Below are 24,338 nucleotides of genomic sequence, written 5' to 3' on the forward strand. Positions count from 1 at the left end.
ACATGTAGTTACAGGCTATGTTGCTCTTTCAGACGTTCTTCTGTAGCTTTTGGCCACTTAACCTCTTAGACCTACTGAACATTCACTTTCATGGAGAATGAATACAATGGTGCTTATGAATAAGAAATTTATTACATTTTTGAAAGATCAAACAGACTTATTTTTAGAATTTAAAAAGAAAGATGGAGCTGACCTAAGAAATGTATGGGCGAATTATAAGGCTTATACTAGGGGTATGATTATCTCATGTAAAAGCCGTGAGAAAAAAAGGGCAACAAAGCAAGAATTTGAAGACAACCAGAGAAAGCCTACTACGCAACAAAATTAGATGAGGCCTTAATTGAACTTAGATCGACTAGCACTGCATAATTTGATAACTAGAAAAGCAGAGAAGGATATTCTGTTATTCTGTTTGCTAAGAAAAAAAAATTGGAATTGGGTAACGAACCAAACTGCTTCCTATCACAGCTGGCAAGGACTGTCCCAGTAAAATCCTTCTTTCCAACTATACTCGATGAGAATAATCAAAAGCAAGTAAACAATTGTCAGCTTAATGAGAGTTTCAAAGGATTATATGCTAATTTATATAGCTCAGAGGTTGATTTGGAGAAGCTTGGCATCGGTTTCTTCTTAAATAACCTTTCCACAGATATCAGAGGATCAAGCAAACCTATTGGAAACCCCTTTTTCCCCAATTAGAAGCAGATAAAGCTAATTCAGAACTTCAGTCAGGGAAATGTCCAGGAGCAGATGGCTTCCCAGCTGAGTTCTTTAAAGTGATGAAAGGGAAAAGTAATAATCTGCTGCTAAAGATTTTTAATAAGTCATTTGAAGAATCTAAATGCCTAGAATCAATGTACAGAGCTAACATAATATTAATGGCCAAGAAAAATAGGAGCTCAGAACTTTCTTCTCACAGGCTAATTAGCTCTCTTGGAGTGGACAGTAAAATACTGTCTAAGAGTCTGGTTCTCAGATTAGAGAGGGTTTTAACTTCCACTGTGAATGCAAATCAGACATGGTTTATCAAAGGTCATAGCTCTTACTCTTAATGTTTATTTAATATTACTCATCATCTTAAATTTCATCAAACTCCAGGTGTTGTTGTTTCTATGGACATCAAAAAGACATTTGATAGAACTGAACAGGGATATATGTTTGAAGTCATGAAGAGATTTGCTATTGGGCCAGATTATCTGGGGTGGATTAAACTCCTATAGAAAGAGCCTACAGCCCTGATTCTGACAAATGGTCTATTTGCTCCCTTTAAATTAACAAGAGGCATGGCTCAAGGAGGCCTGTCCTCTCCTCTCTTATTTGCTCTGCCCATTGAGTGTCTAGCAACAGCAATCAGACAAAATCCAGATATTCATATAAGATTTGATTACACACTGATGATACCTGACATTAATGGACCCTGAAAAAGTTATTACTAGTACTGAAAGAGTGTTTCAGAGAACTCAGCCTAATATGTGATTTTTAAGTTATCAGTAAAGCAATGTCAGACTTTATTTAGGATCAAAAGAAACCTAAAATCAAACTAAAGATATCACAGCTACCAAAAGAACAAGGTGGGTGGGGTCTGCCAAATATAGAAAACTATATTCTGTCCATACAAGCCAGAATTCTGGGTGAATGAACAGTCAGAGGCTCCTCTGCTTGATATAGAGTCAGTGATCTGTAAACCTTTTCCTCCTGTGAACTTGCTGGGTAAACGCATGAATGAATTGCCACACGTTGTTAAAAACAACCCTTTGATAAACAATGTATTGCAGACATGGGGAAAACTGGGGACAATATTCGAAAGCACTCACCCACATAATGTTCTTACAACGTTGGTGGATAATCCAGACTTATCATCGCTGAGAACAGGACCAAATTTTACACTTTGGCAAAGAGCAGGCAGAAATAGAATGTACAGTCTCTTTCAGGATGGAGGATTTAAAGCATCTGAATCTCTGAAAGCTCAGTATCACATATCAAACAAGGATTTCTAGAAATACTTACAAGTCAGACTTTATGTCTGTAAGAAAGCTAACTAGCTGGATTTTACACATGACTCTCACCTATTAGAAGGTAAATGCTATCAAATTTAGTTTGAACCTGGACAATCTTGCATGATTAACAACTTCTTGGTGTCCACTGCTCAAATATGTGAGAGATTCTGCTGTTGCCTTCCAAAATCTAACCCTAACCCTTAACATGTAACAGATTTAATGAGCTACAACATTCTGCAAAGTATTTATATTTCACCTTATATTTATAGTAAGAATAAAACAGGAATTTCACCAAAGTGTCTCAAGTGTAAAACTCACATAGGTTTTTGTCTTCATTTGCCTGTGGAAATGCAACAAAATTCAGATATTCTACAGGGCAGCATGCGCAGAGCAATAGGTCAACAGTTAATCCACTTTTATGTTTGCTTGGAAATGTTCCTGGCTCTCTTTATACAATATTAAGAAGCTGTTCAATTGTTTTTAATGTGTGCAAGGAAAGCCATAAAGCTGATCAAATTCAACTTGCTGGACTCGAGTGGACAACTATTGTGGGCACATGACTGAACTTGGAGAACTGAATCCATGTGTAAAGATTTCATTTTGTTTTTCACATTATGGAAGTGCTGTGCCTCCCTTTATCTTCTACGGACCAATCTCATAACATTATGTTTTGGAAAACTTAATTAAATGGAAATTTTTTTTTTAATGTCCAATCAATCAATAATGAAAGTAGTAATCACCCTTAACTGTACACTTGTAAAACTGTAACAGAAAAATGGTGTTAGACTGCAAAAGTGTTTTTCTTTGTTGCACACATGTAGAGATGAAATTACAGTATCTGTAAAGTGCATGAAACAACTGTGAACCATGACTCACTGACCTGATGCTCATATCGGCACAGGGATACATCATGCATTATTTACAGTAAAACCAAGAGCGCACACATACTCCCACACCCATGTTTCCTGGGAGTCGGATGACACGTTTTTTTTTTTTTTTTTTTTTAAACAGTCGAACAGTCGGTGTGTTATTTCCATCTAAGATTGTTCTGCAACAACATTTCACAACACAAACAGCAGCACAGTGAAACAGACAAACAGAAACACCGCCTTCTCTTGGCTACGTGAATGTCATTCAAAGCAATGATGAATGTCCCCCATTTCTTATTTTTTCTTCCAGATTCACCTGGGTTTTTTATTTAGCAGGTAATTGAAGCCGTTCATCTTGCTTCTGTCCTTCTTTCACAGTGCTTTTTATTTCTCAGAGGTCACAAGCCAAACTCAGAGATGTAGATTTGCTTGGTGACAGGTGGTCCCCTCAGTAATACACAAAATAAAAGATATAAGAAACTGAATGGTCTGTGTGACATTAGTGCATTAGTTTCTTTCTGTTATTCTGCTGCCCCATTTAAAAGTTAAAAAATAGATTTTCTTTTTCCTTTTTTCTTTTTTTTAATCAAGCAGGAAACCTTCCTGTAGGGCCTAATTAGTGTGCTGAATATGTAGATAGAAATGACTAATTTGTTGTGTTTGTAAACCCTCCACCCCCTCATATATTACACAGACACTGTACAGGTTGGTATAAGAATGTGAGCTAAACAGAATCAAAATGTCAAACACAAAAAGTACAACTTGTGGAAACAAAGTGTGTATACTGAAGTCAAAAAAGTCAAATTAAACTTGGAATCTGAATTCATGAGTTCTTGTGTGGGGGTATTTTTTTAGAAAAGGAAAGATATTTCAGTTGCTGCTTGTTTTTCCTGCATTTATGTCCAGTAACTGCTGAAAAGGCAACAATTTTGATTAGAATTCAAATGACTGTGACTGAGATTTGAGTTTGTTATTGTGCACGAGTTGCAAAAAGCTACACTGGCAACATTTACACTTTCCTCCACATGGGTCTCATTTCATCTGTCACGTTAATTTAGTTTAAGTGATGTGCGTCACTGCTGTCATCACTGTGCATATACAGGCCAAACCATATAGTCAGAGCTAAGTAGCTATCTATATTCATCATCTGCATTTCTCTCTTTGGCTCCAGTATCACAAAGGCCTGAAGGCAAGCACGGGGCTGTGCTGTCTACTGAGATAAATTGCATAGAAACTGTTGTTTATCTTTGAAGAACTGAGCAAAGCCTCTGCCTGCAAATATTATGCAAATAAAACATCTTTATTCATGAAGTATATTGATTACTTTATTTAAGAAAATCCTAGAATGTGAGTTTAATTTGCAACACTGAAAGATCAAATGCTGACAGATGATCTTAAATGACAGGCAGATTTTTTAAAATGGAAATCCAGTGAATATATGCACAGCAATATGAGGTTGTAATATCACAATTGCATCATTACACGCTCATACTCAGTCACACACAAACACACACATGCTTTGGGCATGGGATTAAGCAGATACCCGTTTTTATGTTGCCATGTGCCTAAAACGGCTCTTTTGCGGTCCTAATTGGCCCTTTTGGTGCGCTTCTTTTGATGTGCAGGGATGAGAGAGAGGGGAGGAAACTGTAAAGCCTATTAAAGAAACAGGTCTCCTCTCCTCTCCGCTCTTTAGCCCTGGAGCAGATGGAAAAAATGAGCCAAATGCGCTTGTTCTCCAGAAGATCCACGTACACTCACGCATGCAGCACAAACAGACATCTATTTATATTCTGCTGGCCCCAAACTAAAACTCTACATTATTACTGGGGTTTAAAACAGTTGGAGTGTTCTCAAGAGTAGGATGAGGCTATCCTCTGTGCAAAACTCAGAACACAAAGAGATGTGAGGGTTCGAGAGAGCAAAAGAGACAGAAACCCTGAGATAAACAGCAAAGGCAGAAGAATACCCATAGATCAACAAGAGAGCAGCTGGGGGGAATAGAAGAGCAAAACTTGAAGGGGGAAACACATAAAAGACAAAATAAAGAGGTGAAATGAGGTGAGAGTGAGCAAGACAAAGAGAGAGAGAGAGCAAAAATTCACTTGACAGAGCGAGAGAGTACAGAGAAATGAAAGCAGAGGGAAAAACAAATGGAGCGAAAGGACAGGGAGATTAATGTGTTGGGGAGGTGCAGGTTTTGTAGTTTATAACATACCCACTGGGAAATATTTCATAGGAGCAGAGTAGTTTGTGCACAGTGACAGTGGATATTTATTTTTTTTTGTTACCTCAGGTAAAGAGAGATACAGCCATGCCTTAACGCCAGCCTATGGCCATATGAGCTGGTTAGGACACTGGCTAATATCTCTGCTTCTTATCATCCAGAGTGGAAAAGCCGTGGCTTTATGTGGGCCACAGCAGCAGTTTGGCTTTATTTAGTAAGACACATCAAAAACAAAAACACCGGCTTTAGTTTGTGTAGCGACTCTCTTAAATTCATTTCACTCGATTCATCACTATAAAAATCTCCGGTTAGGAAATGGGCTGCATTTGTTGAAAGCTTCAAAGTGCTTTACACTCATTCACCACAGCAATGAATGAATATGGCTTGAATCCTGGAATAAGGTCTACTCTTCATATCTGTCATTCGAAAGCAAATCACAATTTTTTACCCATGTGCCCGTAGAATAAAGCATTACCTCTTTGTGACTTAGCTTTAATACAATGTTTATCAACTCACGGGTGATTTTCCCCTTTGAAATTTTTTTAATTTGAATTTTAGAGAGAAGTTTTAGAGGTTACTGGAGGCACTAGTTTATAAGGAAAGAAATGATTACAAGGCATCCTGGTGGTCTGCTGATTACGACGCACACCATACAATCATAACATCCCCGGCTTAGGGAGCCTTTCTTGCATGTCATCTGACTCTCTGGTTCCATGTCTCCTGTCTCTCCCTACTATAAAAAAAAAACAACTAGCCCAGGTTGGAAATCACTGTTCTAAAGTGCTCCTGCTTCTCTTTCAACTTAACATACTTTTTTGCTGTCTGTGTTTACCAGGATGTCTTGTACAGTACAACATGTTCTCTTCCTCCTACTCATTCATAACCTCCATAATACTCTAGATAGGAGTCAGGTATAGGTCAAGCTAAGCATGACAAGACGGAAGGAGCTCTGTAAACCAGTTTTATATGTGTGTTTTGTTTTTTAATCTTTAATCAGATTACTATTTGCAAAGTGAGACTTAAGTTTTACAGAAATGATTAAGCTACTGATTTATGAATCACCATTTGTACCATTTGCATTTTTGCAAAATACCATTAACTGACTAAACTATTTGCTGCCACTTGAGCTCCTACATTTAAATTTTAAAGTTCAGTCAGTCACTTTCAAACCTAAATTATGATTATCAAGACTACCAGTCATAGTTTTCCAAGTGACATGTAAGCCTCAAATGTTAGCTATGATATCCCAAGTCTTAAACTAACTCGCACCAAGTCAAGTTCAAGTCCTAAACTTTGTTTCTGGCTGGACTGCGACAGTGAGGTGAATATCTGTGACTGGACGAGTGTTGGAGTTTCCCTACTGTGAGTCCTAAATGAGTCGATATGCACCCCTCAACAATTGCAAGTTACATTTTTAAACAGTAAGATTTAGAGAAACAACGAATACTTAAATTTCTTTATTGGTCACAGCATGGTCTCAACATTTATATGTGACAATCTGAGGTATCATCTGTTGTCTGGTCTGAACTGCCAAACCCAACTTGGTCCAACTACATCTGTTGTCAGCAAAAAATCTGAGTTGATTGGTTGCACACTTTTTTGTAACATAATTTTTAGTCTTAACTAATGGACAACATTGAGTCACTACAAGTCAGGAGTGGTTAGGGTAAAGTTGGTCTTTTTGAATTTGTTCAGTGCATCCTAGAAAACCATATTCATCCTGAAAAGTTCTGTATTCTCAGCAAGTTGGCGTTGGATCCTTCTCAGCTGGTCGTTGCCACAAATTGAGCTGTGATCGAGGATGGGCCAACCTTCCATGCAAAATGAATCCTGCCCTGCTTTCATTAGGCCACTTTTTATAACACTGCAGCAGATGGTGAAACACACACACTCACACACACACACACACACTCCCTGACACTCACACTGCAGCCCCCCGAGGAGCAACCTCACCTCCTCTCCCAACTTTTCTCAATTTTTCTCTCCCACTTTTACTCATCTATCGCTTCTTCCTCACGTTCTAACAGTGCAAACTTCAAAGTGCCTGCTATTTCAAGGTTACTCTATCAAGAAAGAGCATTTTCCTGCACAAAATTGGCTAAAAATACACTTCAGTTGCTTCGTATGCATAGTTACCTTCCATAACCAGTAAAAGGGGTTGAGCTGAAAATGGAAGAGGGCAACACGGCTGAGTTTCCAACACGTGTGTTTTCTCTGTTTTAGTAATCTTTCTATAGGTTTCGTATTTTAGGCGGCAATAAACGGCCACCTTGAATACGTGCCTCAAGTATCTCTTCAGCACAGAACTGAAGTATCTGCCGAGAGCTGTTGCCATGCAATGAAATGAGGCGCAGGTCGGAAATTAAAGTAAACAACCCACGCAGGATGCTATATATGCCTGTATTTCAGAAAACCATTTCTAGGGTCTCTGAGGTGTTTCCACAGCTATCTCAAATACCCCGTGTGGTCCGGCTGTAATGTTTGACATAAAATAGCAGAGAATATACGGACAGCTGAAAGGTATTTTCCTTGGAGACATACACAGCATTCACAGCACTTCATTTACATCACTTTCATCGCCTCCACAGTTTTTGTCACAGCATATGCAATACACAGCCTGTTTTACATGATCTCGCTCTAGTTAATGGTCCAATTAAGAGATTTTCTCCCCTCTTTTTTTCCGACGTGTGACAGCGTGTTGTAACATGATCTGTCTCCTGTTTTCTCTTGAGTGAGTGCGATGCAGCTCCGTGTCTGCCGGGGATAACCATCAGGCTTGAGGTCAACAAATGCAGGACAGACCATGGCCAAAGGCTGACGGATTACACCACACTGATTTACTGCACACGCACACACACATACACACGCACACACGCACACGCTGCTGCCAAATGTACCCCCTCTTACACACTCCTAGATTTTAGCTGTGAATTATGTGCATATATATTTTTTTTTTTTCATGGACAAAGCTTCGCACACTGATGTATGCGTACAAACACACACACACACACACACATTAGCATGCATGCGTCAAATGTCAGTGCCAGCTTCCTCCTGTCAAACAGTAGCAGGGCAGACAGGAAGCAGGTTGGTTTGGAGAGCAGACAGGGGTAAATACCATCACCTTTTATAGACAAACCAAATGGCACAGCTACACACTCACACACACACACACACACACACACACACACACACACACACACATACACAAGGACACACACACAGACACATGCACATATTCCTAAATCCACAGTTCAATCAGAGGACAGATGGCCTGGAGATTGCATCATAAACCAGTGAATGACATTTTTGCCAACTTTACATCGCTGCTTGGTATATGTTCAGCTCAATCCCATAATGCACTTGTTGTGCAATATTCATGACTCTGAGAGCAAAGGTACATGACTCCATCGTTAAGGCACAACACACAACATGACAGGTGTTGCTCTCATGTGACAGCCACATGCATGTGCTCACATTCAAGAAAAAGCACACACACGCACACACACACAGACACACACACACATCATGACACAGCTGATAAATCAAAAAAAAAAAAAAAAACATTCTTACCTTTAAGGTAATTCACCTGCTTGGATTGCATGGAAAAGGTTCCCATCACAAGACCCATGTTGACTTCTGGCCACAGACAGACTGCGTTAGCTTGCGAGTGTGTGTGCGTGCAAGTGTGTCTGCCTGCCTATAATCAAGGTGTGCTAGTGAGTGTGCATACAGTAGGTGTGTGTATGTTGTAATTAAGTTAGTCCATCAGCCAGCTGTATGTGTGGAAGTACAGATATCACTTCTCATGCTGCCTCACACCCACACAGCTCTACCGCGTCTGCTCGAGGGTGTGTGTGTGTCTGTGTGAGTGAGTGAGAAAGAGAGAGAGAGGATGTGTGTGTGTGAGAGAGAGAGGGAGAGAGTGTGTGTGAATGAAAAAGAGGGCGCACATGCACTATGAGCTACCTTTGTCTACGCTGTCACTGAAGCTGCCTATTTTACATCCCGTCTATCTTTCTCTACCTCGCACACCCTGCCGCCTCCTCCTCTCTCTCTTTCCTCTCTTGCACTCTCTCTCTCTTTCACTCTCTCTCAGTGTGTCTCCTGCCACCAGACTGTCATTCCGTCAATTCCTCTGTGCCTCTTTATGTATATCTGCCTCTCTCTGTCTCTGCTTCTCCCTGCTCCCTCTTCCCCTCCTATTTGTCTCAGTCGCTCTGTCTCTTTTTCTGTCTGGTGGGGATACAGGGATTGCACACTGTTGCACAGGAAGAAGACAGAGACAGAGAGAGCGGGAGACGGGTAGGTGTGTGTGCATGTGGAAAGGACGACAAAACTCAAGGGAGAGCGAGAAGAGAGGAGGAAAAAGGAACGAAAAAATGACGAGAAGGAAGAGGAGAAAGAGGGGGGAGGAGAAGAGACAGAGACAAATTAGGAGGATTCACGAACGACAGGGGAGGCAAAGTGAGGGAGAGAGAGAAAGGGGGTGAAAGAGAGACACAGCAAGATGAAGAGTGCAAGAGGTGAGGGGAGATAAGGGAGGGCTAGACTGATCCAACCTTCCTTTGCTATTCTGCAAGCAAACAGTCTCACTGTGGAGAGTGTATTTGCTGCTTTATCTCTACATGCACGGGTCTGACAGGTGGTGTGTGTCTGTGTGCGTGTATGTGTGTCTTTGTGTATAATTATTCTGCTAGCGGGTGGGTCACAGACAAAGCCCCGTACATCTGACACCACTACATCTGGCGAAACGCCGTCTCGCATATGTCAACGCTGGCATTAACACACTGTATCAGACATGTTTTTTGCTTTTGAGTCTGCTGATGAATGCATCAACTACACACACATACACAACCAGGCCACACACCCACTACAACAATACAACCAGGGGAATGATGCCAGTCCACAACACAGTCCACCTCACACATGTGCTCCTGTGTCAATCACGCTTAACCCCTTGCTGCCCTTCGTGTAAAATCCCGTTGTTGAGATTGGCGGGCTTCACCGACGCTATTGACTACAGCCCCTATTGAAATTCCTCACGTGGCTTTAGTTAAGAAAACAATTTACAGCCGAGCCATCGCTGTGGCTGAGCTGAGGCCATCAAGGCCAATGATAAAGCCATTAGGCCATGGCATTCATTAAAAGCTACTGGCTGCAGAAGCCTGCACGCTGAGAATCGATGCAGAGTAAAAACAAGAGAGAGGGAAGGAGGAGGTGTGAGAGACTGAGGTGTAGAGGAAAAGAATGGAGAAGAAAATAGAAGCAGAGAGAGGGAGATAGACAAAGAAAGTGAGAAAAAGGAGCACTGCGGGGCAGGAGTGTGTGTGTAATGGTGAGAGACATTTTTTTGAGTATGCAAGAGCTCACTCCAATACACACACACACACACAGACACACACACACGCCTCCTCTTTCTCCTTTTCTAGCTCTGCAGAAACAGACAGATCTGACAGCAGCTTCTAATCAAAATCAAACACTAACAAATGCATTCACACACAACTACACACACACATGCACACATCCAAACATGCACTAACACCCGACGGTTACCACAAGCCTGAGTGGCAATATATCAACAGAGAGAAACAGGTCTTTAAACACACACCACAGCAGCGACACACACACGTACTGATTAAATTCTGAAAGCTCGGCTGAATAGACGAGATAAGGGAGCGTGATTTTCTGTAGTGATGATGTTTAACTTGAGTGGAGGGGTTACGTACACACCTAACAGAGGAGAGAGAAAGCCATTGGTTGATCAAACACTTTGAAAATCCACTGGATAAACTGCAAAAGTCCACAGAGGAAAACCTGGAAACCAGGCTATTTTGATCACTCTCTGCAAAGCTGACATTTTCTAAATATCAAGTTTTCAAACAGCTCTGAATGAATTGATTTGAAGAAAAACGGAAAACAACCAGTGAATAAAGAGAACACAACAGAAAACTGCAGAATAGAGAGAGATCAAAAGTTATATATATATATAACCACAATCAGTGTCTCCCTAATCATAACAAAATCAGCCAACCTTAACCAAAGAGGCATCAGATCAGAAAACACATGAGAACGTGAATATATGCTATGGTGTACTGGTTGTGGAACAGAAAACAGCCTTGGTGAGAAAGTTTAAGAGCCCCGGAAACAGACGACATCAGTGGACTGTGAACATCTAACCAAAACAGATCACAACATCGATTGGAAAGTGGTCAAATTCATCAACCAGGAGTCTCCGAAGAAAGATCAAGGAGAACATTCACATTCAAAGCCAGAGATCGTCCTTTAACACAGACAGAGGTTACGGTCTCTCCCCTCAGTCGCAAACGCCTATTGTAATGTGACTGAAATTCCTTATTGAGGTCATGTGATGGTGATGTCTTAATGCTGTCATATAATCTCAAATTAAACAGCAAAGTATGTAGTTTATCAGTGTCCATCAGAATGACGCATATAAGCATTTTCTCCCTCTATCAGCCAGACTATATAATCTGTTCCTGCCTTCCAAAACAGTTCAAATCAAATTCCAAAATGCAAAACATTTTCTGGTCACACGCAGGTGCAGATAAGGTTTAGGTACAAAATTTGTACAGTTTCACAGAAAGAACTTAATTTCACACTAATTAAAGAGAAAATAGAGACAACGGAGACTGCTTTTTTAGTTAGCTCACATTGTTGTTCTGAGTTTATTATTGATTTCTTCAACCGTGCTGAATTGTCAGCTTAGTGTTTGGAATTATTTGGAATTGTCTTAACTAATCAGCCTCTCTTTACCTCTAATACCAAATTACATGGTTCCTTCCAGGAAAATTATTAGAAATGTACAGATCCATGAAATTACAGAGAAAAGGAAGTGACTAATCCTTGGCTCTAGGATATTTTATCACATATATCCAAATCTGCACACACGTCCAATTATGTGATAATTTTCAATGGTAAAAAAAAAACAAGGAAACCGAAATAGCTTTGTAGACATGCAGTTGCAGTGCAATAACACTAACAGCAACAGGTTCATCACATTAGGCCGACAGCCAAACTCTTCCAAGACATTAAGCTTGACATCGTCTGCGCTGCTATTCGGTCCTGTCCGGGCTGCTGTGGATCATTCTGAGTGCCAGCCTACCTCTTTCTCATCATTTATTAACCATTACACAACGGACCTTTTACTAGATTGAGACGGCTGCCTGAATGAATGGATGCAAAGTAGAGAATGAAGAAGATGGGGTCAGACTGTGGGGCTGAAAGGTAGAAAGCATTTGACAGAAGAGCCAGAAGGTGTTGACAAGCACAGGCGAGCAGTCAGTGAATAATAAATTAGCTGGTTAGACGCTGCCTGGTCTTATCAGACGAAGGCTGGATGGAATCTGTCACAGTGATGACCACACAGAGGAGAGGAGGTGAGGGCAATGAGAGCAGAGAATTGGGAGGGAAGGAAAGAGGGAGTGAGTGAGAGAAATGAGACAGGGGGGTAATAACTGTGAGGAGGGAGGAGAAGGGAGCCAGACAAATAAGAGTGGAGAATTTGAAGTGCAAGATAGATGGGAGGAGGTTAGGGAGGGAAAGAGAGAAGGTGGGGAGAAGAATGAGAGCAGAGAATTGGGAGGGCACAAAAGATGGAGGGGAGATAGGTGAGGAGGGAAGGAAGGAGGGAGGGAGGGGGAGTAGAGACTGACAGAAACAGGATGGTGGGACAAAACAGGGAGGGAGTGGAAACAAGAAGGGAGCAGTCAGAACATTGAGATGAAGAAGAAGGAGTGAAGAGTGAAAACTGCACCTGGCCAGTAACTGGCTCATACGGGCTCAGTGTCGTCTGAGTCATCAGAACAAACAGATTGATTTACTGGAGCGAGGAGCGGAGGAGACGGGTTCAACGACCCTGATAGACATGGGAATGTGGTGTAACGCCGCTGAGATTAGCCGATTCCTGCAGAACAGAGTCAATCACAAGTCCGTTTTCCTCTAACAAAGCCAATCATGTGTCAGTCGCTCCTGCACAGACTCCAAACCAAACTCCAAACAGAGTACAAACTGAGCAACAAGGCCTGACTGCAATCAGAGTGTAGCAAGTGAGTAAACACTGCCTAAAGCATTTTGCCTCTAAAAAGGACTGCTGATATGTATTATGATTACTTAAAGAACCATTTTACCAAAATTTAAAAAAAAAAAAAAAAAAAAAAAAAGCAAATTACCCCTTTTAGTATCTACCCATACAAACAGTTTTGGTTTTGCTTGTCCAGGTTTTGATAAGTACTTGTTTTAGGAATTTCTGCCATAGAACGGAGCTGAATTTTATTTGCCATGCTCAAAACACTGAAAATTACATTTAAAAAGTACAACAGCAGCAGCAATGCTCCTGACCTAAAGACCTCACTGTCAACAGTTTCCATTGGGTCAGAAAGTTAATCCGCTCCAGCCCTTCTTTGTGCAAAAAAAAAAAAAAGAGATGTGATATGAATAGTAAACGTGGTATCTGAGTGTTCCTGTGAAAGTAAATTGGTTACCTATGGGACTGAGATGAACCCACAAAGCATCATAACCAGACTCTGCAGTTCCCCCCTCAGCTCCACTGAGCGTCTGAGCAGAATCATTGCTTTGGTTTTATGGCCCACAACTTGTTGTTGTTCTGTTTCGGTTCACTCTCATCAGTGTCGTTTCCAGACGCAGCAGGCATCTGTTTTCAGCACAAAACACTGAAAAACGCACTCTGTACACTACCTGCTCAGCACGACTGACTGAGGAACTAGCTGGTGAACACTGTGGAGCATTTAGCAGCTAAAGAGCCACATATTTCCCTCAAAAACAGAGATTAAAGGAGTGAAGACTGGACTTACATTCACCAGGTGGTCAGAAACACGACTCCAAATGAACGATAATGTCGCTCCATAACGTGCGTAAATACGCAACTGTTTGCTGACAAACTCGCCATATCAACACAAGGTAAAGACATGTAAGCGTTGTGCTCACAGCTTTTTTTTTTCGCTGCCCCCAGGTGGCGGAAGAAAAAAAAAACTTAAACTGGGCTCTTGAATTTTTAATTATTTTTAGACTTTTTAAATAAATATTTAAAATGTATTCGATAAATGAATCGAGAAAAGAGACAGCCTAGTAAATAGTGGAAGAAATCATGAAAATATGTTAAACGAAGGTGAGGTCTGAAAATAAGATTTGACCCAGAGTAAAGTGGGCACTGTTTCTGAGCACTACCATCTGCAACTGTACCTAAGCACTGTCACATTTGCAGTGGTGGAACAAGTATTACAAATACTCCATCCTGCATTCAGAAGTTTACTTAAGTAAAAGGACGCACGTATTACATGCAAAATATACTAACTATCAAAAGTAAAAGTATGCGGCCCCTCTGGCTGATCAGTTATCATATCTGACATTATCACATCATTAATGCATTAGTGTGCAGCATTTTACTGTTGTGGCTGCTTGAGGTGGAAACAGTTTTCACTGTTTCATGTACAATCTCGTATTTAGTCCAGTGGTTCTCAACCTCAGGGTTAGGCCCATCAAAGGGGTCACCAGATAAGTCTGAGGGGTCAAGAGACAGTTCCTTTTTTGCTATGTAACATTAGAACGGATAATTATTAGACAAATATCACTGAAATACTTTGACGCTGAAGGAAATCTTAAAAACCGATGAATCTCTGGCAAGTTCAGAGAATTCCTGTCCCGCTGGTCTAGAATATCCCATAATTACGAGATTTCATTTCTTGTAATTATGAGATAGTAACTCATAATTATTAGTTTCAGCCCCATGTTAAATGTAATTTTTCAATGCTGCAAGTACCAAAACCGAACCAGCATTTACATTCACCATATCGTAGTGGAGGCAGAAATCTCAGAGACAGTTGAACCTGAACAAATTAAACCAAAACTACTGTGTGTGTGTGTGTGTGTGTGTATGTGTCTACACAGAGTCAGAAAATCCTCTTTCTCATGCAGTAATTTAGGTGAGCTCAAAACAAGACTGGCGGTGGTGACCAGCTGTAACAGACTGATCAGTGGTAACAATCTTATATTTGAAAGAACAGCACCACGGCGTTGGTGAATCTGTGCTGTCTCGAGTTTTCTCTCCATGACAACAATCTATTTCTTGCCTCATGGCCACGGCTGCTGTTTTCCTGTCCCACAGTGAATCTCTCAGAAAGATTCACTGCTGTACACCGCCCACATGCTTTATGTCACCTGTCAAGATGTGAAAAACTCCACTTTGCAGCTCCCACCTAACCTACTCCCGCTGGTCGATACACAGATGACACATTTCGCAGAGCTCTTTAAAACGCGGTCAGCTTGAGGTGAACTTTTACAGAACATAAACCAGTAAGAATCACACTAACAGCGAGCTGCTTATCTATTCATTTTTCGGCTTGGCTGGCATGGGCTATTTACTGTTTCTTTTAGCCATAAATGTTTTACAGACAGCATCACCTTGCCTGTGGGTGCTACTGTACTAGGGCCCTGTCACCCTCCACTGCTATTCCTGGGTACAGACAGTTACAACGCACATGATACACCAGGGTGTTTGCTTCTCCAAAAGTGCAAATGAAAATGCAATTTACATTTCTGTTAACTGCAGCTAAGTCTTATTTCTTTACCTTAAGTACCCCGGTGGTTTGTGTGAACTGAATACAAATGCCTCTAATGACTCTCCCCCTCTGCGCCTCCCTTTTCCTCCCTCCTCAGCAGATGAGAGTGATGGAGGTGTTAATTCTATGCAGCTTTGGGATTGATTACAGCTTCGGGGAAAGGGGGGCCAGGGCAACCTTATTATGCATTATATTTTGTATTGAACATGCACTGTGTCCCCTGTGGTGCATTAAAAATGATATGACAGCATTTTGGAGCAAAGCAGTAGCAGCACACTCACAGGTGTAGTACACTGGGAAAAGTCCACACACTCTAATATCCACATCAAAGCATATGTGCACAAGGACCCACATGTGCTCACTCAGATATGCAGGCATGCACACATACACATTCTTCCATCCTCTCACGTTTCTCTCTCCCCTGCTCTCTGTTGTCATTTGCTCATCCATCCTACTTTCCCTCTTTCTCTTCTCTGAATACAAAAGTACGGCCAAGCCTCCACCCCCCCACCCCCAACTCAAAGCAGGGGGACATGAAGCGAATATCTGATGGGGGGGAAAATATGGTTATATGAATATTTCATTAAGCACTTATGAGGAACACCTCAGATCTGAGTCCTCACGGCCAACGCCAGTGAACCCTGAGTTTGCAAATCCACCTCAGTGTCTGTCATCGTTCGTCAAACGTCAGAGGAGGGGCTGCTTCGTCGTCAAGCACTTTTCAGACACTGAATATTTAAAGCTTCATTTGGTTAGGATTCAACTTCACTTCTGCTCTGACAGTGTAAAAGTGTGCGGTTACTGTCACGGTGAGAAACAGGAAAGAGTAATCTGACGCCCTCTTCTGTGCAGTCTGAGAAAAACACAAAGTACAGTACAACGTACTGAGAATTGGTCAAGAATCTTAACATTACAAAAACATTCTTCAGACAAAAAAAATAGTCTCGATGTTATAATAAGGCCTGTTAAATGGTGAGAAATGAAAATTTAGGGCAGTGAAGTTATCTTTTGTTGTTGTAAGCTGTCATCAGTGAACAACAGCTTTTCCCCCCCTTTTGTAAATGAGTTTTACCAGTTGAGACGGTAAACAGACAGGAGGGAGGAGAAGGATGATTAACATTGCATGTTCTGCCTATTCCCATCAGAAGAGCGCTTTGAAGACTGAGAGGAGTCAGCACATTTAAAGTTTCTTGTTTTGTTTTTCCAGGAAACTTTCATCTGTCGGGGGTTTGTTTCTGATTGCCAGAAAAACTCCAGGGGCAAGTGTAAACCAGTTTAAGGATATTTCAGCAGACCTGAGCTAATTTTTTGAGACATTATTGCTTCGTTAAATAGTGTGAGGTGGCAAGACAACAGACAAACAACGGGATGCAGTACAGGTCATTTGTTGGATTCAGACGACTGTGAGATTCAAGTAGCCGCAGGCCTCCTTGCTGAAGTCTGGCTGAAGAAAAGAAAAGGATTCAGTTGTATTTTCTGTGTTCTGCTGTAGATTTTCAGCCAAACAGCATTTTGTTTGCTGATAGCTACCATCAGGTGCCATCACCTGTGCCCGGACCACCACAGAGCATGCTGTTCCGCATCCAGGCAGGTTGGATTTGTACACCAGTGGGAAGCACCAGAAGGCAGGCTGCACAGAAAGGATAAGTGAAATCATGCAGGCTGTTTACAGCTTGGCACGGCTTGAGAGGATGTTTACAGGGTTTTCAGAGATGACAGGAAGCTGAAGAGAAGTTTAGGACCTAAAGCAGAGCAGGAAGTGACAGTCAGAGATGAACTAAGGAAAAGGAAAAGTGATGAAAGGGATCTGGTCTCATCAGCCTGCAGCTAAATGAGCTCAGTGGAGCTTGAGACAGGCCTGAAAATTCCAGCCTGAGATTTCTGTGAACCTGAAACAAATAAATTTAGCCAAAAAAAGCAAAAGAAATGAAGCTACTATGGCTGTGTTTTAAGATTATTTACTGATATTTTTGGCTTCAATGCACAGTTGAGATTGAAGCATGTCAAATAAATGTCAATGAAAAAATGAAACAAGGAGCATCATTGATATATGTATATATATTGCTAAACAAAACAACCAAATTAAAGTAATTTAAACAGAAGAACAAAAATAGTCAACAGAAACAGTAGAGTAGATGGCAGAGCTAACTACACCCACATTTTTTACAATACACAACATATTTGAGATGATAAAGAACCACAATACAAGATTAAACATAATCTGATCATAAAGTTTTTATATTTGCTATTAAATTATTTTTACACCATGTTTAAACTCACAAAAGTGAGGTACACATTTTCAGTTTCACACATTTCAACAGAAACACAATGTTTTTTATACTAATTCCTCCAAAATCAAAAACAATTTGGATACTTTGAGATAGCTATTTTATTTTCCTTTGACCTGACATGTAATGCTGTTTTAAAATTCAGTAATTCTTTGACTTTAAGACTAACTTAAGAGACTTAAACAACGAGTTTGTTGGTTCTTGATGAGTAGTTTTCTTTCCAGTTCTAACGGTTAAGATATAACTTTATAGCTAAACTTTAAACTAAAGTTGAAAAACTGACCCAGTTTGGCAGGTCCTCGCGGTTCCTTCAGGATTTAGGCAAAAAACATCTGACAGTAGAAGAGAGAATTTTTAAGTCAGGGTGGATTCTGCTCAGCTGTCTGTCATGGAAACCATGTTGAGAAGTAAAGGACAGATTTGCATGTGGAATTTATTCTAACTAATCCAATTTAATCCCAGTCCTACATTTTTTCCCCTTGTCAATCACATTTTCCTCTTACAGAATAATATAACATGACCAACATAACATTTGTGCAGTAAATTTCAAAGAGGAAACATGATTTGTTAAGATCAGAATCAGGTACAAATCCTTGACTTTTTACTGAGCTTCACTGCCAGTGATTGATAGTTTAAAAAATCACAGGATGACAGCATATGATTTTCTTTCAAGTAACCTGTATTTTCTCATTGCTACCAGCAGAGGTCAATGCCGCTCAGGCAGTCATTCTACATGAACGCTGAATGCTTTGTCTCTCAGTACAGTGAATATAGAAACTTCACCATTGTCTCCTTCCTCAGCAGGTCAGGACTGGGTGAAAAGGCGGTGTCCTTCCTGAGAAAGTTCTATCAAAAGTTCTTTACTTTCCCCACAATTTATTGCTACAACACTTAAACTGATCTAAAAGGCTGACTGTTAAAGGTCATCTGAAAAAAAAAAGAGTCTATGAAATTACAGTGAAATGTCGCATAGGCAGCCAGGCCTCTAGGCTACAAAAAGTACTGGACCTAAGTGCCCTTTAATGTCAGCACCTTAGAATAGAAGATTTATTGGCTATGCAGTGGGAAGATGGATAGACAGATGGATCAATACCTTAAAATTCAGTCATCAACACATTGCACTTACTTATAATTAATCATACATGAATTCTGGAGGGAAGGTTGAGGTTTAATATTTTGGAATAAAACTATTGTGCTTTGACCTTTGCACAAGTCGATTCTTCATGCTGTGACTTTTCCTCCTACAGCCCTTAAAGAGAGCCACACTTATTCTCTTTCAGTGGTGAAAAGAAAGCACAGGAAGACAGATGCTGAGTTTTGTAGCAGAGGTCGCAGCAGTATTAGTTGTATTTCAAAGAAGATTGAGAGTGAAAAGAAAGGGTTAAAGGGGAACTCCACTAATTTCATGCATGATGATTTACTCATCATGAGGGGTTCTACAGGCGGTGGGAGTGTGGAGCTTGAAAAATGTGGATATTTATTAGGGTCTTATGAAAGTTGCTCACAAATGGCGTCATGGGAAGTGAAGGATCCAGGGTTTTGGGGGTGTGACAACATCCTTTTCTGTAATCTTTCTCTCACAGGTCTAATGCTAAACAGTAAATCACTGGAGTATTGTGTTCAAGCTAGATTACTTTAAGTCCTTTAACAAGCTCCTGCACACTCTCCTCACATTCATTGATTCAGCATCACTAATGTGTCCATGGCATCAAACCTTCATCAGAAAAATGATCTTTAGAAAAGCTTAGTATTCTAATAATAGACACCATTAAGCACCATCAGAAAACCAGAAAACCAAGAAAAACTATATTACATCAGACTCAGTTTCCATTCACTGTAAATTGCTTCATAACTGACAACAACAACTATCAAGTTTCTGATTCAGACAGTTTCTGAAAGTCATTTAAAATGGGCCCCGGCGTTCAGCAGAAACTGCAGAAAAAGTGGAATTTTGGACCCAGAAAAGTGCCTAATATTACACGTTCACCATTTGCTGTTAAAGTACAACAGCAGACAAACAACAAACAAAATGTAATTAGTTGTTTCCACCCCAGTGTTCTTCTGCTTGGACAAAGAGGGCACAGGGCATCGTCTCTGCATGCCCAATTAAAACACACAAAACAAGAAGTAGGTTGTAAATACAATCCATAAAACTACAAAATTGTAATGGCCCTTTAAGGAGCTGGGGTGTGCATGTGTGTGTGTGTGTGTGTGTGTGTGTGTGTGTGTGTGTGTGTGTGTGTGTGTGTGTGTGTGTGTGTGTGTGTGTGTGTGTGTGTGTGTGTGTGTGTGTCTAGTCCATTTGCCTTTATGGCCGTTGTCTAATCTGATGTTGTTGCAGATGTAGTTCTTGCTCCCACTGGAGCTCTGAAAAAGAGCAGCTGTAGACCTGTGTGCACATGTACGTGCATGTGTGTGTGTGTGTGTGTGTGTGTATGTGTGTGTGCCAGGGTGCTTGATATTTTGCAGACCCAGATCTCTTGTTCCTGTAGCTCATTTCCTTAGTGTTTGTGTGGGTGTTTTAATGGCTGTGTGTGAGACGTGTTTTGTTTTTTTTTTTACATACATGTACCTGTGTGTGTTCTTGAGAGCTTTATTCCCTTGTGTGTGTGACAGTAAGAAACTTTATGTTCATGTTTACTGCTGCTTCCTCTTTAGACTGTGTTTGAGTTTTTCTTCTAAGGAGTAATTTGTTACGCAACCAAACCTCAGCAGCAGTTCCTTCATGACGTATGAGTGTGTGTGTGAGACCTTGAGGGCAATTCTACCCACTGTGGCTGGATGCTTGAGCCATCTACAAACATTTGTGTGTGAGTGTGTGTGTGCACATCTGAGTAGGTCTTTGTGCGTCTACTGTATGTGTGTGACTTCTTTGATGTTTCCCATCCCTCCAGACAAAATGTCAATTGGCTCAAAGAGCATTATACTGTAAGTGTGTTTTGTGTGTGTGTGTGCGTGTGTGTGTGTGTGTGTGTGTGTGTGTGTGTGTGTGTGTGTGTGTGTGTGTGTGTGTGTGTGTGCGTGTGCGTGTGCGTGTGCGTGTGCATCTGTGTGTGCCTCCAGGCAGCTGCTGTGCTGCATACAGTTTCTGAAGCATGGCTTTGTGTGTATTTTCCTGCACCACTTCCTTGCTTGAACAATAAAAGCACCAGAATAAGATTTAACAAAAACAAATACTACTTTAATGTTGCATGCGCACACACAAAAACACAGAATCCTTACACATAAGCGCTGAAGCATGGACTCGCACGCACACACCAAATAACAAGTAATGAATCACAATAGTAAAACCCTCCCCTTCCTCTCAGCGTCATGTGTGTACATCGCGTCTTCCCCGTTGCCACACTGACACGTTTTATTACTCGCATTCATCACAAGTACACACACATACACACACAGTCTGCTCTATATCAACTTTATCTCTCCTCTCTATTAGCTGCTTACTCCCTTCATCCCTGTCTGCTTCACTCCTCCCTCTGGAGAACATACAGAACGAGGTCAACTGCAGACAGAGGAGAGTATAAAGAAAAGAACTGTACGTTTGCTTTTGTGATATTTCAATGTTCATTTGTCTTTACCTGCTACAGTATAATTGCTGAAAACACACTGCACAATGCTCACACTTGCGACTATTTCCATTGCTTGCAACTCATGTGAACTAAAGTACTGGAAGTTATACACATAAACACACATTTGCTTGCACTTGCGACAAGACAAACTGTTACAGAATTCACAACAAGACATTTGAGCACTCACTTACCTTTAATGAGAGTCCCGGTGACCAGATTGTGCAGGGACAGGGCAAACTTGACAAGTCCCTGTTTGCAGCGCTTGGCACACCCCGTCATCCCGACAGTGACCCGGGACACAGCAGGCTGAGCAGGGCCAGAGCAGGACAGGGGTCTCCAGGACAAAATCAGCAGCACCACCAGCAGCAGCTGTAGCAACAACTGTCAGAGCCAAGTGGCAATCAATACAACTTCTTCTGGCGGAGTGTATGAATCCAACAGAGTGGAAGAAGAGGAGGAGAGTGAGCTCTTCTTTCTGTGTCGCCTTTCGTCCTGCTGTGCTGAGCTGGAGGGAGAGAAAAAAAAGAAACGGTGATCTCCCTCTGTTTCCCCTGCTCTCCCTCCCCCACTCCTCCTCCGCCTGCACCCTTCCCACCTCTGAGTGTGTCCAAATTAGTGTCTGCTTGAGAGAAAGATGTGCATGTACAGAGATAAGTGAGAGAGAGAGAGAGAGAGTGAGAGAGAGAGAGAGAGAGAGAGAGAGAGAGAGAGAGAGAGAGGAAATATGTTAAAGAAATAAACTCTCAGAGTGCAGGTCAGACAGCTACTACAGCTGGTTTGAGGTGCACTTACAATCCAAGTTTCCAAGAAACTTCCTTTCTGTCTGAAGTTCGCCTCTGGGATTGCAGTAATGAAGCAATCTCATGAAGTCCTCTCTCTCCTTCTCCTCTTTTCTTCCCTCCTGCTTATCAAATTTATCCCCCTTTTTTAAGTGGGTAAGCAGTAACCCACTTTCAGCACCAGGGACAATGGACAGCTCCCCACAATGCAGAGCACAACACACTGCGCTCCTTCGGTTTCTCTCTGTAGGCAAACACACACACACACACACACACACACACACACACACACACGTACTGTACACACTCCTCCTTCAACCCCTCCCACATCCCATACACCACATAAAGACTCATCATCAGCTGATAAAATGAGCCGTGCGTCTATTTATGACATCAAATTCAGCCGTCCATTCTTTCTTTAAATGGAACGGCCAGCATCAGAAATATGATATATCGTTCTTGTCTGTATAGATGCCTTAAAACCGAGATACATTTCCTTACTGATGATACACATTATGATCAGTTAGTGTGATGAATGTTTGTTGTTGTTTATAAACTGCACAGTTTATCCTCCTCAATCTTCTCTTTCTTATTTGTGCCCATTTTGTCTTGTTTTTCTTTTATTATCAATTTTTTTTGTTTCACTTATTTACTCATTATTTTGTAGCTGTTTTTAGTAGTGTTATCACTATTTTGTAACTTAAAGACTGAAATGAAGATCATTTACATTTTTTGTTCACACATTTTTTTTTCAGGGGAAAAGATTTTAAGATGTGACAAAAAGAAAAAGGGAAAAAAAATGAAAATACCCAAGAACCAGTACCTCAAAATTCTACTTGAATACAACACAGGAAAAGTACTTAGTACCATATTTTACTATATTTATTGGTTATCTCAAAACCCTCTATTTTATTGATTCCTTTGACCCCAATCTCAACTCATCAATATACCTCCAGCCAGACAGCAGGACTGCCAATCAATTGATCTAGTTGTATTTGACCAGTCTTATAATGGATCACATGCTGTTGACCTTTACCAGGCCCCCCGCTCCTTCCTGACCAGGCTTTACACAGTGCTATCATCATCATCTGAAACTGGCACATAACTCAAGAGAGATGACAAGACTAAAAGAGAGAAGAGAAGAAAAGATGGAAACGAAAAGAGGAGCACAGGAGAGCGAAGGAAAGAGAAAGAGGATGCAGGGAGATAATCTTATAATGTCATTCTGGGCTATATTTAGTCCCGAATCATGTATAGCTACTGGACTGAAGGCTAGAATGTAAAATTTGAAAAAAACAGCAATAAAGGCAAAGTTAGGAGGAGGAGAAATGAAGAAATAGATATAAACAGACACTATGGGGGGAAGAGAGTCAAGCAATGAAACAATAAAAATGCAAATGAAAGGCATAAAAAGCAGAAGAAGTAGAGAGGACTGATGGAGGAGAAGAAGAAGAATGAGCTGGAGATTCTGCCAAGAGGAGGAGAGGAGGTATTAGCTGGAGGTGGTATGTAAAACTCAATGTCCCATGCAATCTTTAGGCTATTTGCTATAAAGCTGAAAGGTTTTGTCAAGGACCAAGATCAATACTGTTCCACAGACTCTGACTGTTCTGGCTCACACTTTATGAAATCAGTGTGAAGTGGGATAGAGAAAACAACATGAGAGCAGAAAAAGGAGAAAGAAAGAGGAGAAGTGGCGGAAATAACAGCAAGCCAAACAGTTGAGCGGAGGAAAAGAAGGGGGAGGATTGTTTTCTAAGGCGCCACCACTGTTTTGGCTATGAAGCATGAAGGAGATTACTGTGTGGGGGAATTTCCATAAACATGATTCTCTATTACCGCCCCCATTGTTCATGATTAATGAGATTAGGCTTGCCTTTGCGCACAGATTCAAGGATGTAATGGTAGCTAATTGCTTGTCTCTTCCCAAATTAGAGGCTGCGTTGTTTGATGTTTGTTTCAACATGAATTTGCTCAAAGTGATGAAGCTGCCTCGTAGGAGAGAGCATACCTG

The 24,338-nt window shown here is 41.1% G+C and overlaps 1 protein-coding gene across 1 annotated transcript in view; it reads right to left on the reverse strand.

Annotated features, from left to right (window-relative positions):
* LOC121188785 (Kv channel-interacting protein 1) overlaps nt 1-21,824 on the reverse strand; it is a 41,283-nt gene extending 19,459 nt beyond the window's left edge. The window contains exon 1 of the mRNA XM_041048678.1: nt 21,737-21,824. Within this exon, the coding sequence (XP_040904612.1) occupies nt 21,737-21,824 (88 nt within the window). The remainder of the gene's footprint in view (nt 1-21,736) is intronic.
* Between the last annotated feature and the right edge of the window lie 2,514 nt (nt 21,825-24,338).

This window comes from Toxotes jaculatrix, chromosome 10 (genome assembly GCF_017976425.1).
Source record: "Toxotes jaculatrix isolate fToxJac2 chromosome 10, fToxJac2.pri, whole genome shotgun sequence".
NCBI classification, from domain to species: Eukaryota; Metazoa; Chordata; class Actinopteri; family Toxotidae; genus Toxotes; species Toxotes jaculatrix.